Genomic DNA, 23,249 nt, shown 5'->3' with positions numbered 1-23,249 from the left:
GGTGATTTTTTTAAAGGATAGTTAAAATAGCTACGATTTTATTAACCCTGAAAACTACGATTTTTATTTTCCTATTTCAAGTAGGCAGGTCTGTTATGACAAGTATCAGTTCCATAGTCAAAAAAAGACAAATAAAAACAAAGTTTACTTAATCTTAGGCTTTCGCCAATAATTCATACAATACAATTAAGACAAAATAATGCTACCAATCTCTCCTCATGCATTCGTTAGACTATAACAATAACGACCGTGTTATCTTTACTCCTTACCCAACCAACCCCTAGCTTCCCACCTCTTCATCGCGAACTATCTTATGTATGTATTAGCTTCAGGACGGGCAAGTACGGAATCTGCCCACCCTTCCTTTAAACGTCTTTATTTCCTCTATAACTTAGTTAGAATTCAACTCTCTCCTTTCTCAGAAGAGTATTTCTCGTATACTAATTCAATTGTTGAGTAAACCAAAATGGCGGTTGTATTTTATAATTTATTTAGTCGTGACTTCTGAATAAAAGTGTTTTATTAGAGGGAATGCAATAGAAAATACATTGTTTTGCAAAAATATTTAGTCTGGCAATAAAAATACAGCGGTAATTATTTTAAGAATTAAAAAAAAAAGGAACAAATTAATTTGTTTAAAAAACAAAAACAAAAAAAAACAAAAAAAAAACAAAAAACAAACAAATAAGACAACAATTTAAATAAATGAATTTTGAGAAGCACTAGAGAAAACGAGAAAAAAAAAGAAATAATTTAAATGGATAAACAAATATATTAAAACAACACAAGTTAATACTAACTTGATATAATATTAGTAAATTGATAAATTTAATTCAATACTGGAACCTTCCCAATGTTATTACATCAATGGTACCAGCACAAGTAAGGCAATAAAGAAGAAAAAGTTCGTTTGCCAAAATCTCTATTTAGTGCTCACTGGTTTATAAGGTGGGCTCATTTGAATTAGCCCGACCTAGAACTAGAGAGGCCAGACAGCAAAATCACCGTCAGGCGACGTGACGATGAGATGACGATGTGGGCGGAGTGGAGTCGTTGGGAAAGGGGGGGGGGGGGCTGATAAAAAAGAACAGGAGCGTATCCTGGTTTATGCATTACGGGGTGCATGGTGATTCGCAATCTATCAAATATACATACAAATTGATTTCAGTACGAAGTATCAAGTTTAAGTACTAACTTTTAAAATTATCTAATTTAAACTAGATTATTTCGGACATGGTAATACAGCTTATAACTTGAAAAAACAGGCTGGTATTTGCCCACCCTGCCCATTATTACCAGCCGTCCCTGGTGAAAAGTAACTTCAAAACATCAACTGAGTTTTAGAGCCTTGCAAACCAGAGGTAAAATAAAAAATTAAAAAGAAAGCGGAATGAGCAATCATATTAAGAGATATATGTGACTGAAACCCCTTCATTATGCCAGGAAAGGCAAATTGTTATGCATCTTGGGTGTGGAAATAAACAAAGCTCGTAATGGAAATGAGTAGAATGCGTGGAAATGATGTGGGAAATGAAATATTACTCTTATGTTAATTCAATTGTCTTTAATCTAGATATTTGTTTCCTACGAACCGGGATCAATAATTAGTCTCGTAAAACTATCAACAAACACAACACAGTTATCCATAACGTTCAGAATCAGAAAGCACGACAATGAAATGAATACCAACTACTGCGATAAATATTATTGTTGCTGTCAATTATTTCATCTCCTCCTCGATTAAGGGTCAGCTTAAATACGGCTCAGTAAGATTAAATTGGAGATCTCAACCATGAGGAGTTCAACAAATATAATAAGCAGTCTGAAATAATGAGACACATATCTAAAAAATAAAAATTAAAAATTAAAAAAAATTTTTAAAAAGAATAATAAATAAATAAATAAATAAATAAATAATAATAATAATAATAATAATAATAATAATAATAATAATAATAATAATAATAATAATAATAATAATAATAATAATAATAATAATAATCTTTTTTTGTTCAATCTTGTCGGATATAGATGTAACACAGCAGCCAAAATTGTGTGAGCAAAGCGGGTAAAGTATTCAAAATACATATTATTTCCTCAATAATATGATGACACGAACTTAGCGAACTGTATGTATCGGTACATAAAGATCTTATCTGAACCGAACCAGTGGTGGTATTCTCGTTCACCAAACAGTAAAGCACGATAAGTGAATACAAACACTACAGGCTTCATTCTGGCATAATGACGCGGTTTCAGTCACAAAGGTTTCCGAACACGGTTGCTCACTCCATCCAGTCCGTTAGTAGTAAATGGGACAGAGCAATAATAATAATATAATAACTTGGCACAAAGGATTTCACGAACAATGTTCCGTTTTACTCACTAAAGGGACAGTTGGACGAATTGGGCCGTGAAATAATGGTAAATTTACTACGGACGACTGTAAATGATTTTTATAGTCCTTCAGAGCCCATGGCGGGGTCGCAGTTGATTCCGATTGTTGTAGCGTTAAGGATAGCAACAACCTAATAAATGTTACTTAAGACTACAAGAGACGAGTGAGTAGGAAAGTGCCAGAAGACAATAGAGAATAAAAAATTTTAAATTTTCGCGGGGGTGATGGGGTTTGAACCAGCGACCTTATTGGCACAACTCCGCCTGGCCGGTGAGAGCGTGACTCTACCGTATGAGCTATCCACGATCCCATAAGACTCTAATCTAAAGCGAAGTACTTCCCGCAGGTCTGACAGACCCAGCTGTCAAATCACTCTTGGGTGGCCATGAAAACAAAACAACAAGATACACATGAAATTCCGACATATGGATTCGAAATAAGTCATGTTTCTCATAATTATATGATGTGTGTTTTACCAGTTGAGCAATTTGTGACTCCAAAGATTGGGCAGAAATGATAGTAAAAATACAAGCCTATCTATATCATAGTACGAAAGATAAATGAGGTAAATTATAGTAGGGATGATAATGGCAAAAGTAAAGAAAAGAAAACGGAGGGAACCCAGCCCCCCCCCCCCTCTCTCTCTCTCTCTCTCTCTCTCTCTCTCTCTCTCTCTCTCTCTCTCTCTCTCTCTCTCTCTCTCTCTCTCTCTCTCTCTCGCCTTGAATGTATGTTTGTGAGTGTGGTCTCTTTCAATAAAATAAAAAGCATAATAATCGCATCCCATAATTAATATCCAAGCGAAAATCAATAATTAGCAATCATTACGCTAATGATTCTATAAATCATAGATTAGTCCTATTCCTAATGGTTATAGCATATCTAAAACAAACAAACAGAGACAACCAATAAAAAATCGAATCCCAACCGGTATCGACATCGCATTGAAAACCAGTACTAGCTACTGTAATGACTCCCAGAGGACGTCTTTAAAAACGCATCAAGTTCAAATAATCGCTGATGAAACCATAAAAATTGTATTAATGATATTCCTGGTCGTAACAAATTATAGGAAACATCGTTGACTCTTGCCCAAAGGTAATTGGAACGAATTGATTAAAGGTAATGATAAGCACATCAGTAGCGCTCTGCAATGCATTGACAAAACAGGTTTGTTTATCTTAAAAAGAAAACTTTGGCTATAAAAATGTTACCTTAAATACCAATCATTTAAAATGACTACCGACTTAACTAAGAATATTTAAAAAGAAATATGAACATTTATATTTATAAAGAGGATGGAATTCCTAGGATTTACGAAGCTCAATACGCTTCACAGTGTTTCATTCATTACTTTAGCGAGACAATGGAACAACATTTTTTACTTCATACGGTATCAGTCTCCTGCTATGCATTTCTAACAACACTATTACAATTTCGTTACTCACTATAGCCTGGTACTCATTCACATCTGAGGTAATGTGTGTAAAGTACCTTACCCAAGGACACAACATCAGGTCCAGAATTTTCCATGATCACTGTCACCCATCTGGCCACCGACCACGCTTAACATCGCTTGACTTTTGTGACAAGACGAGATACTTTACCGCTGAGCTAACTAGCCATAATATATAAATATAAATTGACAAGAAGATTCCAATCCAAGACATCTTTGAAGGCTCCAGTTTGAAACTTGTAGACAAGTTGGTGGTATTACAGTTGTTGTATTTTTGTGGTTATAAATAAATGGTATCATTTTATTTTTTGGTTCCATTTACCTTTTTTTATATATAACTTTCATGTAACTTGTCATCAAATTGTAAGAATTATTGGCGAAAGCCTAAGATTAAATAAACTTTGAACTTTGGAACTTCGTAATCTAAATCTAACGATATCTGGATGGAGTAAAAATGTGTCTAGGCAATTTTTATTAAATGTGTTTTGCCGGACAGCGCATACATGTAGGATTTAATTACAAGATCTTACATACAACTAACGTAAGTTGACCCTTCAAATCAAAAGGAGACGGATGGCGTGGAGAAAGAAAGAAGTTTTATATCGATATTTTCGGCTTCAGAGAGTGGTGGAAGGGGGAGAGAAAACGAGAGAGAGAGAGAGAGAGAGAGAGAGAGAGAGAGAGAGAGAGAGAGAGAGAGAGAGAGAGAGAGAAATCAACTGTATTACGAATTATATAAGAATAATACACTATAAACCCTTATGAGAGCAATTAAAAAGCCCCAGCGTTGACAGTTTTTGACAAAAAAAAATTCCACTAGCAAAGTTTGTAGGAGCAATTTTGGCAGTGGATGGTTCAAATGTCGACCTACCGCGCTCATTTCTTGATTGAATGAGTGATAACACTTAATTTTCTGTTTAACGAATTGTCTAATATAACGGTTATAACGGCTATTCAGAATAAGTGACAACCACCGCAAGACAGTTATACGTCACAATGATTTAGATGCTTATAATTTTACTTATAAACAAAAATATGAGATTTTGATTAAACCTATATAATATGAATACTTGAGGACAATGGAAAAAAAAATAAAAAAATTGCATATTTCATGTCATTTTAACATGATGGGATATAAGGGATGGCTCAGCTGGTACAGCACCCAATTAGCATACTGTCACTGTCATCTGTACCGGGTTAAGCCGAGATATTTCTATTTTCTGATCCTTCCAACCATCCAGCAGAAAATATATAATATTGTCTGTTAGGTCTGATGGAAAGTACCAGTGACACATTCATAATGTGGCAAACAATTGTTACTTTCAATTTATTGCTATAGAAATCGGGATAAAGTCAAAGGGCCTGATGCCTAATGAAAGACTTGCGGCTATATGCTCTAGTGGTATGACACCCGATTTCGGGTCAGAAGGTCCTGGATTCAAGCCTCGTTTGGCGCATAGTTGAGTCCTTGGAAAAGGCTCTGTACTCACATTCTCTCACCGTGCTCAGGTGTAAAATGAGTAATTGGCAATTAACAGCGTTGTCTCTGTCCGAAAAAAAAATTGTAATATCGCATAACAGGCGTCATGTCACGTCATACATGTTAAGTGTTGTTGTTGGCAAGGAACCACTTGTAAAGAGCTTTGAGCATGTTTAGTAGATATTGCTCTGTATAAGAACTCAAGTTTTTTTTTTATTACACAACAGGGATCACACTGAATTATAATAAACGATAGGAGAGGGTGGGGTTGTGTTTTATTTTAATTTAAGTGAATAAAGTAACTAACCGGATATCCTAAGTATAAAAGTAAAGTAATTTGGAGATTCAAGATCATAACTTTAATTTCAGGGACAGTCCCACGTGATCGGCTACATTTTCAAATGATATTTAATGATTTAAACTTTTGGTAATCACAGATACATTTCCCAAACCAAAAATCTAAATCTGGCAATTATGGAAGTAACTTAGTTGCAATGCCCAATAAATATATTATTTAAGATAAGTTTCATTTTTATAAGTGGTATGATTTTTCTAATTTCAAAAACAATTTACTGTCGGTTGTAATTTACGACTCTGGCCGACAACATTATTACTTACTGACTGTGTTTCCCATCAACTTTCGATATAGTAATTGATGGCAAACATTATGTCATCAGGTTATAGTATCTCTAGTATCTCCCCCCCCCCCTCCCCCCCATAATTTAAAACATCCACACCTTAGGTGCTGTGAAACTACTTCCAAACATACAGTGCAATCGCTCACTAATCCAGATAAGATGATAACTGCAAAGTATTATCTACCAGATCTAAAAGACCAAGCTCCCTATTCATTGTCGGGTGGACAGAGGGATCGATAATAATAATAATTAATAATCAAAATAAATGTACATTCATATAGTGCTCATGCCCAGCAATGACATTCCCTATTCTTGTGATTGTGAGTCAATTAGTCAATTGCTCTACCAACTGACTTACAGAGATCCCGCAGGAGACTAGTCCTTCTCCTTCTTAACTGACTTGGTCAGATTACGCAATATTACTAATGAGGCATATATAGCTACTAAGGAAAAGAAAAACCAGACTGAAATTCCACATTCAGGCACCACTTCAATGACTAATATTAAAGGCGAATATTAAATATACTGACTTGCTCACCTAGAGATACAGTGATCCTTACCGGACTTACTAAAAGAAAAAACAAATTTATCTATATTAGACCAGAAAAACAGCTTGTTTTCAATTATTTTATTGATTTAGATTTGCGATCGAGATAAAGACGTGCTGCCATCTTTGAAAGTTTTGCTGTAGCTTTGACATCCCAAATGTTATCTGTATCATGCAAAAGCAGCCAAATTAATCAATTTTTATTTATTTTTAAATTAAAAAACATTATCACTAGTATTAAACTCTCATTATGGCCATTTGAAAGCAACAGAACAATTTCGGGGATTTTTGGTTAATTTTCCTCCAGATATTCCGCAAATGACAAAATCTCAAAACAAAGGAAGTAATCCATATTTAGGCTCTTGTTATTGATTTAACCTTTACATTTAATTAATTCTTTTTACATTAATTCTATTTTATATTTTTTAGATTATATTTGAAACATTTACTAATAGGTATGTCTTTTATAGCATCTCTAGCAGATAATATCTATACTAATGGTTATTCTATACTTCCTCATGGAAATGTCTTAACTGTTAAAATATTGCACATTGAAATAGTGGAGTGTATATATGACTCCAGATTATTTAAATTTTGAATCTATTGAATACTTATGTATCATATAAATCTATGTATATTTGATATATTTATTGTAAATCATCGTTTAATAAATATCTATATTAGTATATATTTGATGTATGATCACTGGTCTTCCCTGAGCGGCGCCTGTGTATGGAAGTTCTTCCAAAAACTATGGTTCTGAAAGCATTAGTGTATCTTTAGTCACAATATAGTTTATAATCTTGACAACAGCATCTAAAGGTGATCCAAGTGAAACACATTTGGGGAATCAGAGTGAAGATAACTGTCAACAAGTTTGATAACCTGACAGCCTTTTATTATTTTACTTTCATTTGTCATTTGGTATAGTATTGAACTATTGTCTATCTCTTTCTAAAAACTATTTAATCATTTAGTTATTCTATTGTGTGTCTGTTGTACCAGTAATTTATGTATTTAATTTTTAACTCTATCGCACTCTACTGTGATTTTGATTTTCCTTTTAGGCAATTTAAGTTGGTTCTTATTTTCCTAGATATCTAGTCATTAATGTCATGGAGTCATGGTGGAATTTATTAAATAGCCGGCATATTTCTCCGAATGATCAGGAAAATAAACTTGAACGCTATTTCTCCGAATGGTCAGCTAGCCTCCAGTAGCTGATGGGTTACGGACGCGATGTCGATGCAAAAGTAAATGCTCAAAGTTTTACCCAAACAGAGTGGACAGGGAATTCTCACGAATCATCAAGCTAGCGTTTTTTAGGCACATTGTTGACAAAGACAGATTTTATCAAAAAGTTGTGCTATCGCGAACACTCCATGGCGCGTTCACTTTTGCACTTCTCTGCACTATCAAAGAGAGAACAGAAGTAAACCTAAATAACAAGGTAGAGGCAAGGGAGACCAAAATCTTGGTCTCCCTAGTCAAACTGGCCAGTTTTGGCTTGGGATACCAATATTTTGGCTTCCCAGCGTAAAACCGTATTTTCATTTATATGGAACTGTTTCTTTATGAAGAGGCGAGTTTTTTTTTCTTCTATTTATTTGTTACTTGTTTGGTTTTGTTGCTGTGTTTTTTGGTTTTATTTTTGTTTGGAAAACAATATTACCCTGCCCTCCCCTCAAATGTAAATGAATTATTGAAACTAAGAGAAAATTGATGAATAAAAATGGAAAACTAAAAACAAAAAAAAAACAAAAAACACTTTAAAAAAGAAAGAACAGGAAACGATTATAACTTTTTTGTGTTAGACAGTTGATAACTTGCAATCTCTCTTCTTTTTTTCTTGGGGGGGGGGGGGGTGGAGGGGTATTGGTTGGGGGTGCAGGATAATATGTCAAAGCTTTTTAAAAAATAAGCAAAAAACAAACAAAACAAGATTAACAACAACAAAAAAAAAATACAACTAAAGAATAAACAACAACAAAAAAAAACAACCAAGCAATTAATACATAGAAGAAAAAAACTCGCCCCTCAAACAAAAAGAAACAGTTTCATAAACAAAAATATGGTTTTACGCCGGGAAGTCAAAATCTTGGTCTCCCTAGCCAAAACAGGCCATTTTGGCTAGGCAAAGTCAAAGTCTCAAGACGGTAACAGAGAAAGGATAGCACAAACTCAAGATAGAAGTCTAACAGAAAGTTGGGAATAAAAGACAGAGCGCCCAAGCACTGGCAAAAGAAAACTCCAAAAGAAAAAAAATACATACATATTCATCATTCACACACTCTCGTTCGGAGAAATAGAAGATCATTAGGCAAGTTTCTTTAGGTTTTATTTCATCAATCTGATTAATGCTAGGCAGTTCATGTGGAATTTATCTAATACGAATGTTTCTCGATGCAGCCAATAAACTCAATCGTTTACATATAGGCCGAACGTACACTAGTCCATACGAGGTTAGATCGCGAGCATGCAATTCTTTCAATTCGAAAGTTTTACCAAACACGGTATGGATTCTACGAATCTCATGCTGCGTTTTTAGGCACATTGTCTAAAACGATTTATCAAAATTTTTCACTCGCGAACACTCATGACGACGTCACTTTTCAATTCGCAAAACTATCATCAACAAAGCAATAAATTAGCCTAATAACAAGTATTCTAAGATCCAACAGCCTATTCTTACTCTCAAATCTGCCATTTGCTTGGGATACCAAAATTTTGCTTCAGTAAAAGCGGTTGCTTAATGGAAGTTTAGAGAAGAGAGCGAATTTATTTTTTTTTTTTTTTATTCTTTTTATTTGACCAAGTTTTTTGTTTTATTTGGCAAATCAAATAACCTCCACCCACAAATTAAAAATATGAACAAAAACATTATAATAAAATGGAATAAGAACAAAAAAAACAAAAACTTAACACGATATCAAAAACGATTATAACTTTTTCGTCTTAGACATGAACTTGCACTCTCTTCTTTTTTCTGGAGGGTGAGGAGTGTTGGGTCGATAATATATCAAGCCTTTAAAATACAAAAATCAAACAACAAGTTAACAAACACAAAAAAATCTCTAGATTCACACACACAAAACACCACAGAATTCTATGCTGAGAACACTCGCCCTCAAACAAAACTTTCATAAACAAAATAGGTTTCACCCACGCAACTCAAACTTCCCAACCAAAACAGGCATTTTGCCTACCCAACCAAGTCCAACGTACCGAAAAGATCCACACTCCAAGAACTACTAGAATGAATAAGACACCCCCACATGCAAGAACTCAAAGAAAAAATACATACATACAAATGTTTACATCAAAAACATAGAATATCAAACAAGTTTCTTTAATCCCAAGCATCGCGGAAAATCATCCATCAAGCTGGTCCCCACATATTTTTAAATTTGGGTTTTTCTTGGTTAGTTTACTATTTCTAGGACTTTCATACTTTTTTCTTTTTAATCAAATCCCTCTTTTGCAAAATTGCAAATTTGCCTGCAATGCAATCACGATGCAAAAACTGCAGACAGTACAGTAAGAACTACGAAAAAGTAAAACGTTGTCTTGCCCGTAGGCATCATCATAAACAGAGTGTGGAGAGAAAGCAGAATAAATTAACAAGAAATACGATTGTTCTTCGGTTGAAATGAACTCTACCAAATACTATCATTATTCAAGAAGTCGACACTAACTAATCGATTTCATTGTAATAAATGTCTTTATCTGACGCAACTGGTCTAACATTATCAGTGGATCCCGTGAATACCGAATTGACAGTTTTCAAGTCGTACTCTGAAACCAGAACAATTTCATTCCAATCGATTGAAATAACCAATGTGCTTCTCCTGAAAGAATGTCACTTCGTCAGTAAGAGGTTGGTGGTTGGTGGGTGTGTATAAACACATTTCTAAGGAACACCTTTCAATACTTTTCTTTAAAATAATATTCTCTTTTTGTCATCATTCACTTGGACTAGAGATAGACTTCAACTCAAACTCTAGGTCTAAGTCTAGGCAGGTAGCGGAGGGCTATGCCCATGCTATATTCATCATCAATAACAGGCAGTCTGAGGCAGTCCAGGGATGAGATTTAGCAGAGAAATACAACTTGTTCTTTCGGTTGAAATAGGTACTTACCAAATAAATATTCAATGCAGTCAAAACAAATCCAAACACTAAATAAAAATCAGAAAACTTCACATGTGTACATAAAGCGTCCTTTACTTTGACCGCACCTGGCCTGGCAGTGACACAAACAACGTAGCGAATGCAGGTGAAAGTCAGCCAAAGTTTCTGAAGTTGGTGACACACGTACGCAGTGAACACACAACAATTTCATTTGCCATATTGGAGTTAAAATAAGCCAAATTCGTTGCTTCCTCCTGAAACGATGTGCGTTTGATATGTATGATAGAGTTGTTTGTTGTTTGTTTTTTTTTAGTTAAATATTTATTAGTTTTAAAAAATCAAAGTAAAAGAAAGAAGGAAAGAAAGATAGAGAGGAAAGAAACAAAAAAGAAAGAAAGGAAGGAGAATAATAAAAAGATCCATCAAACCCGTTCGAAGGTTGTGTCTCAACGACGTGATATTGCAGTCTGAAACCATTCTAGATTAGTTGTAATGAAAATCTCATAAAATGATCAAAATATTGTCAGTGCACAATATTAATGGGCCATAAGGTTCGAATCAACCTGCATATTTCTCAAAACGATGGGAAGCTATTCTCAGGCCTGATAATCCAAATTGTTTTGGCGTAACTCGTTAGGTAGTTTGTAATGAAATACACTAAATAATCAAAAAAAAAAAAAAAAATACATCCATTATACAATGTAATAACTCATCATTTAACTCTAAATGTCACATGTCTCAAACAAAAAAATCCATTACATTTTTGTTCGATTAAGCCAATAATGATGATGGTGATAATGATAATAATAATAATAATAATAATAATAATAATAATAATAATAATAATAATAATAATAATAATAATAATGATGATAATGATCTAATATGAAAAAATGGGGTGATGATTATGATGGTGATGATGATGATGATGATGATGATGATAGTAAGAAGAAGAAGAAGAAGAAGAAGAAGAAGAAGAAGAAGAAGAAGAAGAAGAAGAAGAAGAAGAAGACCGCACGTTTCAATTTTGCAAACCTTTGGTTAGGATGTTAGTCAGTCGCAAAGTACTTTCCACCATGTCTAACAGACCCACATACTTAACCACTGATAAGTGGATAGTGGAATCAGGAAACGAGAAGAAAAAAAAAAAAACAGAAAGAAAAGAAAAACGAAAAAACTCAATTGAACCATCGAATCGGTTTGCTTGAGTGAGAGCTGTCTCCATGATAGTGATAGCAGGGGGGGGGGGGGGGGGGGGGAGTGCGTAGTGTAGTAGTAGTAGTAGTAGTAGTAGTAGTAGTAGTAGTAGTAGTAGTAGTGTAGTAGTAGTAATAGTCGTAGTAGTATGTAGTAGTGTGGGTAGTGGTAGATAGTATGGTAGTAGTGGTGTGGTAGTGTTGTAGTGGTAGCGTGTGATGTAGTAGTGTTTTGGTGGTAGCAGTTGTGGTAGGTGATTGTAGCGAATATATTACTTTGCTGTGGAAGATTCATTGTTATAATTTACCATTAATATTATTTGCTTAATATTTATTTTATTATTATTATTATTATTATTATTATTACTTTTATTATATTATTATTTTCGTTAGTTATGCCTTGCTTTATTCTTGTTTTATTATTTTATTTGATTTGTTGATGAAAATATATTCTTGTATGAGTTACATTGGCAATTGCCTAAAATAAACGTTTTTGAACTTTGAACATATTCAGTTTACTACATATTGTCATGTAAATCAGAAAGAAAACAAAAGCAATTAATAGAAACATCCTCAAAAACACCGCCCGTTGTTATTACGTGTATTATTATCACCATTACCATCATGATGATGATGATCATCATCATCATCAAAACCGCCACCATCATCATCTTCCTCATCATCATTAGTCCATGAACGTAATAAAAATTTAAAAAATAAAATAAAAATCCCTTTATTCATCCCATAGGGGAAATTTGTCTCTAGGGTCTATTCCAAGGGTAGACTGGAATCACCCTGGCGTCAGCCACAGTCCAGCGCCGCAATTTGACCAAGGGCGAGATTACTTGCTCAAGGCCACACAGGGCAGCGGCGAGTGATCGAACTCGATACCTTTCGGGTATGAAGCAAAGACCGTACCGCTGAGCCACGCTGTAAGCATTAGTCCCTTCTATCATTTTGATGCAACCTCATTTGCATGAAATTGCATTGTTTTAAAAATCAACCCAAAGATTATAAAAACAATTTAAATTTGGCAAAAGGGGAACAAATCTAATGTCAAATGCGACGTGTACGTAGGTATATGCATGTCTGATATCCGAACCCGCTTATGGGCCTAGTTTAACATTGTAGTAATGGACAATATTTTGCGTCATCTTTTAAAAAAAAAACTTTTTTTTTTTTAAATTTCCATTATGAACCCACAAGGAATTGGGTTATCAGACCTGAAAACAAATGCACGCCGGTCAAATAAGATAGATTCTCCCCTTCTTTATGAAGAGTTCTGCACCTTCTTCCTTAACTTTGCGTTGGGCATTACTCAAATTTTTATAGCCGTCATTCGATACCAACTACTGAACGTATCATTGTGCATCCTCATGAGTGGATCGTGGAGTTGGCATCTCTCTATGAATTCGGGCGAGCCACATAGGTCTTTGATGGGACGAACCATTGTGACTAACAGTCTATCCACCGCGTATTTACTTTTTCAACACACTTGTGTCATTCAGCTTAGTCAACAACAAGAGAATATAACAAATTTAAGTGTGGAAAAATTGTTTAGAAGATTAGTGCCACGAGTTTATGAAGTGAAGATATTTTTATGTATTCATCAAGTTAACTTTACTCTTTTTTTTTGTTTCAAACATATTCATTGCATGCAAAAAAAAAAGATAAAATAGAGAAGAAAACGGAAATCTGCTGATATCAAGTTGTTTAGAACCATTGACATGAAATTTTGACATTGTTTTATTTAAATAACAAAATTTAGCAACGATATAAATACCAAGGAAGACGGATTATATAAAGAAATAGAAGAATGAGATAGGAGACTAGCAAAAGTAGTGGTAGTAGTAGTAGTAGTAGTAGTAGTAGTAGTAGTAGTAGTAGGAGTAGTAGGAGTAGTAGTAGTAGTAGTAGTAGTAGTAGTAGTAGTAGTAGTAGTAGTAGTAGTAGTAGTAGTAGTAGTAGTTGTGGTGGTGGTGGTGGTGGTAACGATAGTTCCTCAAAAAATAAATATATTGAAATCAGCAAAATACAGGCATATTGAATATACAATGGGTGGACAAAAATAGCTATCTTCTGCCATCCACTGAAAATATACCGATCTGAGAGAATTGTGGAAGTTAATCATTATTTTTGTAACTTTAAAGGGGCTCAATCATGTTGAACAGCATTTATTCTATGTCAGATTTATCCTTATGATTCACTATGTAGTATTAAGTTAAAGCATTATATTATTATGTTGAAAACGATACAAGCACATAAGCATCAAATTGTTTTCGTCCTCTTCTTAAAAAAAGATGAATATATCGTTCGCTTTCTTTTTCTTCAATTCATTCTAGATCCAGTTACAATCTTTGCCAAGGAAAATCTTAAGGTTTCTTTTCGTGGGTCCACACCTGTCGCTGTCAGCTGCCAGTTGGCTTTGAAGCGAAGAAGCCGCTAAGCCAGTGATGAAAATTTCGTGTTTCCAATATGCTCCTGCTAAAAAATGAATTTCTGTGGTACATCCTCATGTAGTCTGATAGTACACCAACAATACCTGGGATAAAATATCCATAGATCGCAGTGTCGCTTCCTGCACTGGAAAGGCCCAGCTTTGATAACGATTTAGGGTTCTGCATTTGCTTGATATTTTGCAATACTCGAAGTATTTAATTTGACTGGTTGTTATTTCATTTCGTCTAAAATAAAATGAATTAGCATTTTTATTTATTAAGTTCATGTGACTCAAATGCTAAATGAGTGGGAGGAAAACAAAGGGGGGGGGGGTGGTGAAGGTCCTGGGTAGGTATGTATTTTAGCAAAACAGAGATTTTTGTGGAAACCGTTTATAAAATGAACGTAATACTTATTTTCGCATTCATCTAAAACCGTTTTAAAGAATTAAAAAGAAAAATTCAAACAATTTGTGTTTCCTAAAACTTCCATCTCCTCTCCCCAACTCCTATATTTTATCTGTTTAAAGAATATTTACACTAAAATGTAAAAATGCAAATGTTAAGTTTTGTCCCATAAATTTAAGATTTGAGCTTAAATTGGCAAGTTTAGCCGGTTTTGTTTTGCTTTGGTTTTTTAAATGAGTTTGATAAAGGAAGCACCCCCCCCCCCAAAAAAAAACACACACACAAAAAAAAAAAAAAAAAAAAAAAAAAAAACCCTAATATACCGTATTGGTTAGGATTTTAATATATTGGGTACCTGAAATAGGCCTTAGTATTGGCTACATCACTTGTCTCTATCGACTAATTCCCAGTACTGTCGCAACAAAATTCATAACAGTGAAAAGTTATGTTCGTAACCAGTAACACATATTTGCCTACGTTTTGTATTTAGAATGTTATTGAGCATTGAAGTTTCGTCAATAGATGGATTTTTTTTTCAAGCAGAATTATTCATGATAAGTAGAAAACTTGAGAGTTGTAGATATCACATCAATCTTGTTGAGTTGTGGTGAGGTTGTGCCTATCACACTCACACTCACAATACAATCACAAGCAGAGACAGAGACCAGTTTGTTGTGTTGTGATGTGTTCAGTACTCTAATTCTAGTGAGCATTCCACAATTCTTTAGATTTGTGCTTATTTATATTTTTATTTCGTCGATTAATATTGATTGCACACGCATTGGACAAGTGTTGAGAATCATTATTTATTCCACTTTCTGGAAGCATTCTCCAATCTAGTCTCAGACATGGCATCTGTAAAATCATCTGGTTCAGATTCTTTCACTTTTAGTAGGCGCTCTCAGACTGATTCCTTCATACGCTCCCGCACTGATTCATGGCGACGCTCTCGTATGAAAACAGTCGTTTCTCGTCGTTATTCAATATATAGTAGTCACAATGACGAGGAAGGAGGATTTGAGAATGAGGACGATGAGTACCTTTCTTGTTTCGAAGATTCTGATGGAGAATATGATAATGAAAGAACCATAGTCGAAGTGTGTGCCAAGGACTCAAAAGATAGTGTGCGTCTAAACCACGAAAGAGGTGACAGAGTTTCAAGTATTCGTAGTAGAGAGTCTCAACTTGATGAAAACAAAGCTCTGTCAACAGTATCATGTGAATACCAATATGAAATCAATGATGAGAGAGATATCCAACTCCAACGTCATGATTCTCAAGAAAATGAAGACATTGACTGTGTTGACATGGCCCTTAGTCGTGATAACAATATCGGAGATAATCCTGATATGGGATTGGGTCGAGCAGATCCAAACTATCATAGCAGACAAAGGCAGAAACTTAAACAAGAGGAAAAGATCCCAAGGCTCAAGAAATTCAAGCCAACTGTCAAATTTGGATGCTTTGATATTTTGATAGGAGTTGCTGCCATCATTGTGTTTTTTGTGGACATTGTCACTGACATTGAACTTGCAGCACACTATTTTAGGAAGAGTATGTGGATGTATGGAGGAGTTACTCTTGGTTTGATCATATTGCCATCATTTATTACTTGTTTTCTGGGGTTTCATTGGTACATGATTGACTATAAAAAGGAAAAGGCACTTGTTGCGAAATTGCACAGGTCAGGGAAACGGGCTCATGTTACCCCTGGCTATGTCTGGTTTATACGATTTACATGTACTCTTCTGCAAATTGGACCTGTTATAAGGTAATCATAAAATTAACCTTGTTCATTATTCCATTCCATTTTTAAAAATCAGTCACAAGTAACAGCCTTTTTATGAGCTAGTAAAGTAAGGGACCCATTTGAGAAAGTAGTGTTTTAATTTTCTTGTCCAAGGGAAAAATGTAATAAAAACTCTTACATTTTCCGGATTAACCTTAGTCAATATTACTCCTCACTTCAGTCTTCTCTATGTTTCATTTTCCTTTTCAGCAGTTTATCTTATTATCATTTCATACAACGTAAGTACCTGTATGGTGGTATGTTTTTATATTTCCATTTTTCCAATGTCTGTCATAGTCTAATATTCATTGATTCACAAGTGATAAGTAGAGCTAGGTATTGTTACAATGTCCGACTCAAGTACACTCTTGATCGTCACTCCGTGAGAATTTTGTTATCACATTTCACACTTCAAGGTGAGACAAAGCAATGATATTTATCTGTATTGTTGAATATCATCATGGTGTACATGGGCAAACCATGCTTGAGCTTGTGGTCCTGTCTACAGCACTTGATGAGAAAGGAAGGTAGATATTAGGTCACATCAAAGAGCAATGTGACCAAAAGCGGTGGATGGTTGTGGTCCAACATTTGTGGGTACATATCATTTGAGTGGGAGGAGCCTTCTTGACTTACTTTGCTGATGAGCAGCTGCTGGACAATCAAAATTGTCCTACTTTTTCAGCAGCCAATCGGAAGTAGATAATTGTAAGAAGCTGAATGGTTGTTGCATGGAGAGAAAGCAGTTTGAGGAACATAGGATTAGACCTTCTGGCGAGAATAAGGGTGGAGCAAGTGTAAAATGATGAAATTAAATCGGGGCAATATTTTAGATACCAAATAAGACTCTCCCATATGGGAGATGAATCAATTCTATTGACCGATAATTGTACCAAGAATTATTTCTTTTCCTTTTTTTGAATGTCAAACTTTTCTTCACAATAGGCATTTAGGTTAATTCCATTTTAGAAACGGACATTTAGTGTTATATTTTAAAGAGAAATTATTCTGTTTTACCAAATTAGCAGACATTTAGGTGTCATGGGCATTAAACCAGCAAGCATTAAGGTAATCACCATTGTATTACCCTTCAGCCACATGTTTTGATTGTATATTATAATTATTTTTCTTTAAAAAAATAATATTCTCAATATTTAATGATCACATTGTTCTTAATTTACCGCTTTTTGGCAGAATCGGTCTTTTCTACCATCTCAGAATTTTTGCCATTATACAATATTCGTGGCAGGAAATAATTCAATTTCATTTTGAATGCTTTTTTTGTTTGTTTTGTTTTGTTTTTTTGTTTTTTTTTGTTGTTGTTTTATTTGGGTTTCAGCATAATCTCCCAGTTTGGGAAGTACTTCAGATGGAAAAATCAACACACTACTATGTCATAATTTGACACCAGTGTTCAATTGCATGCATTCCGTAGACACTCTCAATAATATGACATCAGCCTAGACAGGCTGACACCATGTGTCAAAAGTGACAACGTTAGTTGCCTTGGATAAGATGGTGCTCCACTGGATAGGTAGGGGAAAGGGATCCGGCGTGGTAATGTTTTAGGGACTTTTGTCAAAATCTTTCAGACTTTTTTTTTTACGCCCCTACCGCATTAGGACAGGACCATATCTGTAACCTATGTAATAAAGTGAAATGTACTGCTCCTATCCCAGTCCCGTGTTGATTTCATTTGTGATAGTAGAAAAATATAGCCGTCTTCCACATTAGGACAAAAATGTTCCAGACTATTGTCAATATCCAGGTTGCCCAATTGGCATATTGGCTGCTCATGACAGGCCTGAAGAGAGACATACGAAAAAGTGGTAAGTTATCCGCTTTTATCCACGTGGATTGACATTCATTATTCATTGCAAGTATTTTTGATTAAATGGCATAATTCACTTAACCCAGACTCTGATGTATTTGACTTATTTATGCTCTATAAGATGGTCATTCAGGCGACTGTGTAAAATAAAGCTGTCTATAGTTATACTATATAATTTTTTTGTCTTTGACACATTTCTTTATATATGATTCCTTCAATCATTATCGTTTCAGAATATTTGAATACTTGAGAAATGGTCATAAAAGCAATTGCTCAAAGCTGTCACCAAATCAGCGTAGACGCTTTTATCTGTTCATGTTGTATGAAGATGTGGACAGCTGTCTGTTGAGACTGTTTGAAAGTTTTCTGGAATCTGCTCCTCAACTAACATGGCAGTTGTACATTGCAATTGTATTAAAGCCACATGATGATGCTGTTGGTAGTAAGTATATCCTCTCCAGTTTGTGATTGTAGTGTAAATCATGTGAAATCTGTACTTTTTTCATATTAAGATATATAATATGTTGTAAAAAACTCAGCCTTCATTGAAGATTTTTCCTGACACAAATGGAAGAAATATTTTTTTGATTTTAAAAGTGTCACAAGGGCTATAATTTTCAATGAAAGTACAGTGCAACCTCTGGATAACGACAACCCCTGGATAGAAACATTGTCCTCTGATCCCGATTTTTTTGCTATATGTTATGAGTAATAAAAACCCCAAAATAGCAACATACATTTTAGTAGAACCCCTGTTTAGCGACATCGATATAACAAAATCAGCAGTTGAGACCCGGCCAATGTCATGTCGTACTTAACCAATAAAAAACGCCCTTTTTTCCTCTCAATGAGATCACTTTGTTACTGACCAATCAGAGCACATGTTTACTACACTGCATGGAATCATCGCTTGTTCATATGGAACCACATCAAAAGAAGTTATCAGTGGCTGGAGCTCTCAAGGGTCCATAAACCTTCCCTGTTAGATACCTGTCTGAGGTTAGTGGAGGTTAACTGATATCAGGCAGTGCTGTGTCCACCAATGGGGGCAATTAGGGATATTAATGGTCTTAAGATATGTTTGAATAGCTGGGAAAACAATAACTACCTCTTTCATTTTATTATTCTCATTTGAATCTAAACACCAGTCCAATTTGATCTTATTGTGGTTAGTATTTTTGTGGAGTTTTTTGGGGGTTTTTTTTTCTTCTTTCATTTTTTAATATCGCATGATGGAGATCTACTAATTTTTAAGTGCTTTTAAATTTTAGTGCACTTAAATAAAGATTTTGGTTTTACAAACCTCATCAGCAGTATCGCATGGATTTAATTTTTAATTAAAATCAAAACTAGATGTGTGCATCTCTGTTCATGTGCGGTATTATCATGTTTGCACTTGATTTTTTACAATTGATTTTTAGTTTTGTTGATTAGCGTTCAGGCACTGCTTACGATCAAAACAATGACAGTACGTAGTGGAGAGTGAACGTCACGGGTATACCCTTTGAAAACAGGGGAAATATACATTCTAACGTTGTTGGGATGTGTCTTTTTTCAGGCACTGGTTTGCGCATCGCACTATCATGTATTCACTGGTCTCACCACTCCCCCTTTTCTCGTCATCTTGAAAACCCCGGAATAACGACACCCCTGGATAAAGACATAATTTTCTGGTCCCGGGCGATGTCGTTTTCCAGGGGTTGCACTGTACTTGAACAAACATGAAAAAAAAAAGTTATTTTCAAAATCGAATTTCTTTCTCATGCAATGATCATATCTATTTTTATTATATTTTCAGCTTCTATCAGGTGTATAGCATTGTTGTCCTCATGGGGAAGTCTTGCTATTTCACTTGTATCTTACCACAAATCTCTAAGGAACTCTCATGATGATAAATCCAAAATGAGTATTAAGAGTCTTCCGTTTTACTTCATCTGGAGAGCAAGTGAAGTTGGAGGGAGAGTTATCTGCATTGCCATGTTTGCTTCAACTTTCCAGCTGTGGGTTTTCGGACCTATCTTGTTCCACTGGTTTTTTATGTCAATTTGGCTGATGATTCAGAAGACTACTTTCTACAAAAATAAGTGTCTGGAAAGAGCATTCAATGTGATTTGCGGCTATGTTATGATATTTTGTTTTCTTAACTTAAGAGAAGGAGTCACAAGATATCGATTTTTGTTTTTCTACATTATTACCTATTCAGAAAGTTTCTTTATGTTAGGGCTTTGGTTTCGCTTCAGTCCAGATCTTGGTGCATGGTATCACATTTGGGGCTTCATCGTTGTCCTTCTTCTGTTCCTCATACACATCATATTCCAATTGTTATACTATGCTCTGTTTCACCCAACTGGGAATATAGAGTTATGTATGTCTTGTGATCCTTACGTCATTTACAGCTCTACCTGCTATGAGATTTTTCCTTCAAACAAAGACCCTCAGTCTAAAACTTACACTCGTAATTATCCACCGGAGGCTGAAATTATTTATCATGCAAATGGGCATAATCATGGTGATGGCCATGTAATTGAAAAGAAAGAGAAAAAAAGAAAAAACACCCAGGTTTGAGTAGATAAACTTTGCTTTACAGATGAAAGGCAATTGCTTAATTATAATTCAATTGTATATGACAGCTTTAATACTGTATGCTTTCACCAATGAACAGATAATATATTGTCATAACTAAATAATTTATGATTGAAAATCAGTGCAAGAGTGGTATCAATAAACCGATTATCAAAGCCCCTGCATATAAACATGTAAACAAATTAGATTTGTTGAATGACCATGACAGCATTTATTAAACTTAATGTTATCACCTCAAGCTTCATTGAAAACAATTTTTTTTTTTTCGCAAATTGCTTGAATGGGTAGATTTACTGTCATTGAAATCAAGTTTAATGGATTTACATCCTAGTTCTAATCTTGATATGTTGAGTCTATGTTTTATTTATAATCATAGTATTGTATTTTAATCCACTTGATTTGATTTTAAAATTTGTGTTTGTTGTTGAAAAACGCAACTTGTGTAAGATGATGGTACTTTATTTTCCATTTCTTAATTACATCTGTTTTTTGTTGTTATTTTTTTTGTTACCATTGAGGAGCCATATTATTCTGATTCCGAGTGCAAATTTGTTGTACAAAATATGGGTACAAGTCATAGATAGTCCAAAGTTGGTTGGGTTTTTTTTTGTTTTGTTTTTTGTGAGACAATGGTGATGTTTTATTTTATTTTCTACTCGTTATTCATTTAAAATTAAAAGCCTTTCTAAATATGTGGACTTCATTTCTTCTTAATCGTTGATTCCTAGAAAATTATTTTCAATTATTTATAGAAATATAAGGATTAATTCCCATGAGAGCACGTAAATTAAAAGATTATTGAGGAGTTTTTTACCCTAGAAAATAAAATAGATGGAATAAAACATCATTTTGGCCTTGATCTCCATTAGAGTAAGAAAAATAAGTTTGGAAATGAGTTTGCAACTTCATCCCTGACAAAGTTCAAAAGATGAAATGTTTGCTTTTCTTTTTTTTTTTTTTTTTTTTTTAAATGGTCTCTTCTTTAATTTTTAAAGGCATTTCTATATGTGCCAATTGGTTTATTCGTCACTTTTCGCTGCTTATTATTTTATTTCCCATGATGTGATAATTGAAGAAGAAAACCTCAGTCTGCATTCAACGAACATGTTATGATAAGAAAAATAGTTTCTGAATAAGTGTGTAGTTATTTTCGATTGACCAGATGATGGAAACAAGACTTAGAACAAAAGAAAAAAGAAGGTTCTTAACTTATTTTACTAAATGTAATTGTTTTTCAAACTGCAATAAATAGATCATCTTCTATCTTTATACGCATGTTCATGTTGGTACTTGAATATGTATATTACATAACTTTATTGTTGGAAAAGAAAAACAAATTTAATTATCTTTTTTTTTTCCTCTTGTTTTTAATTTGGATGGAATGTAAAGTTTTTTTCATTTTTTTTTTTTCATTTCGGTTTGAACCATAAAGCTTAAAAATTTGAAAATTAGTTTTGTGGCTGGGTGGGGTTCCCAACCTCCCATAGTGGGCAGGAAGGTACTTGCTGTGTCTTCTATTCCCCTTTATTTGTTTTCCAATTGCTTTCTGTCTTTGTCTTGGAATGAGATTACTTAGTTTTGTCCTGACCCTGGTTGGAGTCATTGACTGGGAGCGGAACAGTTGAATGTATGGTTATAATTTTGGGAGATGAATTTTTTTTTTCCTTGCAAATCATCTCTCTGTTCTGTCCTGCTATTTTTATTTATTTTTAACATTTGATTTGTAAACATTTGAGTGTATTCCTCTTAGTGAGATCTTGTGCTAGTGTCTGGGTGAGACTTTTGGTAATCTCAAACTAAGTACACTGATACTGATAGTATGCTCTTGGAATCTACATCTGTTCCCTATTTGTACCATTCCCCTTTGTCTTACTTTTTCCTCAAGTACTTTGAATTATACATCTAGAATGTTTATATTATCCAATTTTCTTTCTTTTTACTGGTGCTGATATGACCTAAATGTATTGCAAGCGCCGTAAACCCCTAACGAACAATACTTTTGTGGAAGCAGACATTAAGTTTAAGTCATGAAAATGAATTAGATGTAAATAAGATAGGGCTAAAATTAAGAGCACATAGTTAATCAAATACGTTTGTTGGATGCCAACTGGTCTTCACTAAAAAGAATGATGACGAGAAAGTAATGTGACATTTATAAGATGTTCTCTTTATTCTTTTGCGTTTTGATTTTAACACTATTTTTGCCTTACTTTGGATTGTGGTTTTGTGTTTTAGTTGTGATTGCATACGCATTTTGTTTCCTTCTATGTTCAATATTAATATGGCATTATGCATTAAACAGTTTTTATAGTAGGTTAAAATGTTCCATTTATATAACATTTATATAGTGTACTG

The 23,249-nt window shown here is 34.3% G+C and overlaps 2 protein-coding genes across 12 annotated transcripts in view; one reads left to right on the top strand and one right to left on the bottom strand.

Moving 5' to 3' along the window:
• Positions 1–10,865, bottom strand: part of LOC144962948 (uncharacterized) — a 74,747-nt gene extending 63,882 nt beyond the window's left edge. For 4 of the 11 annotated variants that reach the window (XM_078896395.1, XM_078896383.1, XM_078896398.1 and 1 more), the window contains exon 1: positions 10,659–10,865. The gene's annotated coding sequence lies outside the window, so the exon portion shown is untranslated. The remainder of the gene's footprint in view (positions 1–10,658) is intronic. The other 7 variants (XM_078896396.1, XM_078896384.1, XM_078896400.1 and 4 more) reach the window with 4 other exon arrangements.
• Positions 10,866–14,607: 3,742 nt separating this feature from the next.
• LOC144962946 (XK-related protein 6-like) lies at positions 14,608–22,175 on the top strand. The gene is made up of 3 exons (XM_078896375.1): positions 14,608–16,462; positions 18,545–18,753; positions 20,110–22,175. Exons 1-3 carry the CDS (start codon positions 15,540–15,542, stop codon positions 20,874–20,876), a joined length of 1,899 nt encoding a protein of 632 aa, XP_078752501.1. The 5' UTR covers positions 14,608–15,539; the 3' UTR covers positions 20,877–22,175.
• Positions 22,176–23,249: the final 1,074 nt, after the last annotated feature.

Source organism: Berghia stephanieae, chromosome 1 (assembly GCF_034508935.2).
Source record: "Berghia stephanieae isolate SIO BIC M18660-M18661 chromosome 1, UCSD_Bste_1.3, whole genome shotgun sequence".
Classification (NCBI taxonomy): Eukaryota; Metazoa; Mollusca; class Gastropoda; order Nudibranchia; family Aeolidiidae; genus Berghia; species Berghia stephanieae.
The sequence above is the reverse complement of the archived record's forward strand: the minus strand, read 5'-3'. Positions and strand labels throughout refer to the sequence as shown.

Excerpts from the sequence above, each read along its gene's own strand:
- LOC144962946 (XM_078896375.1), top strand. The coding sequence starts at position 15,540 with ATGGCATCTGTAAAATCATCTGGTTCAGATTCTTTCACTTTTAGTAGG. Across the intron at positions 16,463-18,544 it reads CAAATTGGACCTGTTATAAG|AATATTTGAATACTTGAGAA; the intron begins GTAATCATAAAA and ends TTATCGTTTCAG. Across the intron at positions 18,754-20,109 it reads ACATGATGATGCTGTTGGTA|CTTCTATCAGGTGTATAGCA; the intron begins GTAAGTATATCC and ends TTATATTTTCAG.